Genomic DNA, 4,762 nt, shown 5'->3' with positions numbered 1-4,762 from the left:
CCCCGGGCGGTCACCATCTCCATGGCGGCCACCATCCCCGGGCGGCCACCATCCCCGGGCGGCCTCCATCCCCGGGCGGTCACCATCTCCACGGCGGCCACCAACCCCGGGCGGCCACCATCTCCACGACGGCCACCATCCTGGGCGGCCTCCATCTCCACATGCTCACCTTCCTCCGTGGATATCCAGGTCACCACATCCACGAGGGCTGCTGCTTCCTGGCAGTCGGCTGGGTGCTGTGACTCCACCCAGGTCCTGAGCTTCCGGGGCAGCGCCCCCAGGAACTGCTCCAGCACCAGCAGCTCCAGCATCTGCTCCTTGGAGCGGGTGTCCGGCCGCAGCCACTGGTGGCACAGCTGGCGCAGCCGGGCCAGGGCCTTCTGGGGACCCATGGGCACCTGGTAGCGGAACTGTCGGAAAGTTTGGCGCAAGGCCTCCGGATCCATCGCGTGATCCCCAGGGGGTGCTGCAGGCCCTGAGGGGGGCTCAGAGCTCTGGCCTCCAGAATAGAAAGATTGGATCTGGATGTCATCACGGGCTACCTTCTGGTTCAACGTGGGCACCTGGGGGTCCACCGTGTGCTCCTTTGGGTGTGCAGCGGGCCCTGAGGGGGGCTCAGAGCTCTTGCCTCCAGAATAGAAAGATTGGATCTGGATGTCATCACGGGCTACCTTCTGGTTCAGCGTGCGGACCTGGGGGTCCACCGTGTGCTCTTCTGGGGGTGCTGAGGGGGGCTCAGAGCTCTGGCCTCCAGAATAGAAGGCTTCTATCTGGATGTCATCACAGTCAACCTTCTGGTTCAGCGTGGGGACCTGGGGGTCCACTGTGTGCTCCTTTGGGGGTGCAGCGGGCCCTGAGGGGGGCTCAGATCTCACGACTTCAGAATAGAGGGCCTGGATCTGGACGCTGGAGGCACCGACCTCCTGGTTTAACGTGGGGACCTGGGAGTCCACTGTGTACTCAACCGGGGGTGCGGCAGGTCCAGAGGGGGTCTTGGAGGTCAGGCCTCCAGAATAGAAGGCTTGGATCTTGACACTTGGGCCAACAGCCACCTGCTGGTTCAGCATGGGGACCTGGGAGTCCTCTGTGTGCACATCAGGCCCTGATGGGGTCTTGGAGCTCAGGCCCCTGGAACAGAAGACCTGGATCTGGATGCCAGGGGCAACAGCCACCTCCTGGTTCAGCGTGGGGATCTGGGAGGTCTCTGCAAGCTCACCAGGCCCTGATACGGTCTTGGAGCTGAAGCCCCCAGAATAGAGGGTCTGAATCTGGACAGTGGGGCCAACAGTTAACTCCTGGGTCAGCATGGGGACCTGGGAGGTCTCTGCACGCTCACCTGACCCTGAGGTGGTCTCGGAGCTCAGGCCCCTGGAATAGAAGGCTTGGATCTGGATGCCAGGAGCAACAGGCAGCTCCTGGTTCAGCGTGGGCACCTGAGGGTCCACTGTGTGCTCCTCTGGGGGTGCAGCGGGCTCTGAGGGGGGCTCAGAATAGAAGGCTTGGATCTGGATGTCATCACAATCAACCTCCTGGTTCAGCGTGGGGACCTGGGGGTCCACTGTGTGCTCATCTGGGGGTGCATCAAGCTTCCGAGGGAGCTCAGAGCACGGGCCTTCATCCTCGGCATAGAGGGCCTGGATCTGCGCATTCCGGGAACGGGCCACCTCCTCATTCAGCGTAAGTACCTCTACCACTGTGATGTCCATGAGGGGGTTTGTGTTCCTCCTCCCAGCAGGAAGAGGGTCCTCTGGAAGATCCAACAGATCCCCAGGAAATTCTAAATCAAAAGCAGAACAAGACTGCCACTCAGCACAGATTAACAAACAAGGCGGGAACCCTTCACCACCTCTTTTTAGGGACTGAGTTGATTCTGGCTCTTAGCCATGCCTGTCACAAAACACAATCGACCCATCTGGTTTCCTAAACTGGCATTTTTACAGGCAGCAGCCCTGGTGGTGAAAACAGTTAATGCTCTACCAATAACGCAAAATGGATGGAAATGCAAACTTACCCAAACCACTCTATGAGGGAAAATAAAATTTGGTGATTTGGTCCCATAGACATTTAAACCTCAAGCCAAAAAACCTGTGCTGTGAGTTCAGACTCGTGTTATCCCTTCACCCTGTAGGATGTTCAAGGTCATAAATCTCAGTGGCAGCAGACTTTCTCGTCTTTCTTCTTTAGAGAAGCGGGGAGCGTTAAACTGCTGACCTGCTGGTTTACAAAGGTCCAGTCTACAGCTGAACAAGAGCACCTCCTCTATAAGGTGACCGACGAGGAAACCCCACCAGGCAGTCCCACTCTATCACAGCAGGGTAAGAGGAGTGGGCACTGGCCCTGCTGGAGCCTTAATGGAGCGGGTCACCATTAGGTCCTATCCTGAGGAACTGCTGGGTAGGCTCACCTAGCCGACGTCCAGGTTAAAGGCTCACATAACCGACTGACATCCAGGTTAACAGCTCACATAACCGACCTCCAGGTTAACAAGGTCACATACCGACCTCCAGGTTAACAGCTCACATAACCGACCTCTAGCTTAACAGGTCCCATAAACAACCTCCAGGTTAACAGCTCACCTAGCTGACCTCCAGATTAACAGCTCACCTAGCCGACCTCCAGGTCAGCAGCTAAGCACTTAACTATTTTGCCATCAGGGCTCTTTTCATACCCACTGCTCTTGTTAGGTGTCCTTGAGGAAACCCATGAACAATAGATCTGAACTCTGCCCTCCCTTGTGCCATACTCAAGATGGTCAATGACAAGGGTTGGCTTGATGGTTTGTGGACACTGGATGCCTCTTACACTGCCTGTGGAAATGAGAAATGGAGCAGCTCTGTGAAACAGCAGTGCAAGAGCTCAAAAAATTAAAGGCAGGGTTACCATGTTAATTTAGAAATCCCACTTCTAGATGTGTATTTGGAAGAAATGAGAAAGACACACACACACACACACACACACACACACAGTGTCACATGCAAATGTTTACAGTAACAAGAGAAAATGACCCATGCCCACTACCTTCAGGTGGGGTAAGCATATTGTGACACATGCCCATAACAAAGTATTCTTTTTTAAATTTTATTATTTGTGTATGTGTGTGTGTGTATAGTCAAATCAGATCTGACTGGTACAGGAGGAGACTGCCCCTCCTTCTCTAGCACAGCATCTGGTGGATTCAAGTAACAAAGTATTCTGAAGTCATAAAAATAACAAAGTTCAAATATATCCTACTACCTGGATGCACCTTTACAGCATTCTACTGAAAAGTCAGTTATAAAATAGCATGTGTTGCATAAAGAGATTTACACCAAATGTTCAGAACAGGCACATCTACGAAAATACAGAGATTTGTGGATGTCAGGAGATGAAGCACTGATAGGAATGAGGTGTGATGGCTAATGATCCCTCCATGGGGGATTAAAATGTTCTAGAATTACAGTTGTGATAGTTACAGAAACTTGATTATTAAAAATCACCACATTGTTGTTGTTACCTGCCGTTGTGACTCATAGCGACCCTATGTACAACAGCCCTAAACTCTTTCCTGTGCCAATCCCACTGTCTCTGATATTCCCATCCTTATTACCCCAGTCACTGAATCAATCCATCTCATAGAGGGCCTTCCTCTCCTGCGCTGTCCCTCCACTCTCCCAAGCATGATGTCCTTCTCCAAGGACCGGACTCTCCCTGCAACATGTCCAAGTATGTTAGACGAAGCCTCAGAATCCTTGCCTTCAAGGAGCAGCTCAGTTTACCCTTCTCCAGGATGAATCTGTTTGTTTTCTTGGCAGTCCATGGTACCCTCAATACTATTCTCCAGCACCACAGCTCAAAGGCATCAATTTTCCTTCTATCCTCCTTGGTCATTGTCCAACTCTCTGGACAGTATTACTTACATAGTGATTACATATATAATTACACAGTAAGTAATAAAGCATAAAGACACGAAAAAAGGACAAAAGGCGTTGCGATGAAACCAAAGACGTTGCACCTGGATGCCAGTGTTAAGATGCCAGTATCCGCAGCCTCCAAGAGTAAAGACGTTTGGGAAAGGCAGTCAGGACCCAGCACAGAACCTACATAGAGTCAGAGATACAAGGGAGGGAACAAAAACGCAATAAGAAACCAGAACTCCCTAAGCACTCAAGAGAAGGTAAGGTGAAACAGGAGATAAACGCAACAACCCTGGATTATCATGCGCTTCCTCTGGGGTTTGTGTCTGGAGAGTGTCGTTGACACCACGAGCAGCCTGCACTCATTAGATCCATCTCTCTGACAAGAGCAGAAACTCAAAATCATGAGCAGTGAAAGTCGTGCTGCTTTCAAAAGCTTAACCTACTACTGGTCACAGTGGTCCTCAGAGACGGAGATGCACACCGGGACGTGGACTCCTAGACAAGATGATGGCCCTGCCACACAGGACAGGCGCCCTGGGGTATGGTGCTAAGGAGCTGCGGGAGAGACGGACAGTCTTCTCCCACGTGGCCTACTCGTGCAAGGTCGATTCTGCTGGCGAGCTGGCGGCCGGCAGCCCAGAACCTCCGGACCTCCACCATCAGCACTGGCCCCTCACCGTCTTTACCCATTTGCTAGTGAGCATGTAACTCAGCCAACTAAGGGCAGTGCTCGGCCGACGTGGACCACGACCTGCTTCTCTACCGCCTCCAGAGGCCACCGGGCCCTGGGCCCTCCCCCTGTCTGCTCCCGAGGCCCTCCCGTTCGCTCTCCAAAGGCACCAGGCCCCTCCCCTTCGGCTCCCGGG

General features: G+C 53.2%; 1 protein-coding gene across 1 annotated transcript in view; it reads right to left on the bottom strand.

The window, feature by feature from the left end:
* ZNF274 (zinc finger protein 274) overlaps nucleotides 1-4,762 on the bottom strand; it is a 22,496-nt gene that overhangs the window by 3,492 nt on the left and 14,242 nt on the right. Inside the window, exons 3-4 of the mRNA XM_006903034.1 lie at nucleotides 1,613-1,777; nucleotides 15-499 (exon numbers count right to left, since the gene is read on the bottom strand). Of these exons, the coding sequence (XP_006903096.1) occupies nucleotides 15-499; nucleotides 1,613-1,777 (650 nt within the window). The remainder of the gene's footprint in view (nucleotides 1-14; nucleotides 500-1,612; nucleotides 1,778-4,762) is intronic.

The sequence above is a fragment of the Elephantulus edwardii genome, unplaced genomic scaffold (assembly GCF_000299155.1).
Source record: "Elephantulus edwardii isolate Elephantulus edwardi_28Jun2011 unplaced genomic scaffold, EleEdw1.0 scaffold00496, whole genome shotgun sequence".
Lineage (NCBI taxonomy): Eukaryota > Metazoa > Chordata > Mammalia > Macroscelidea > Macroscelididae > Elephantulus > Elephantulus edwardii.
Note: the sequence above shows the minus strand (reverse complement) of the source record. Positions and strands in the feature narration are given on the sequence as shown.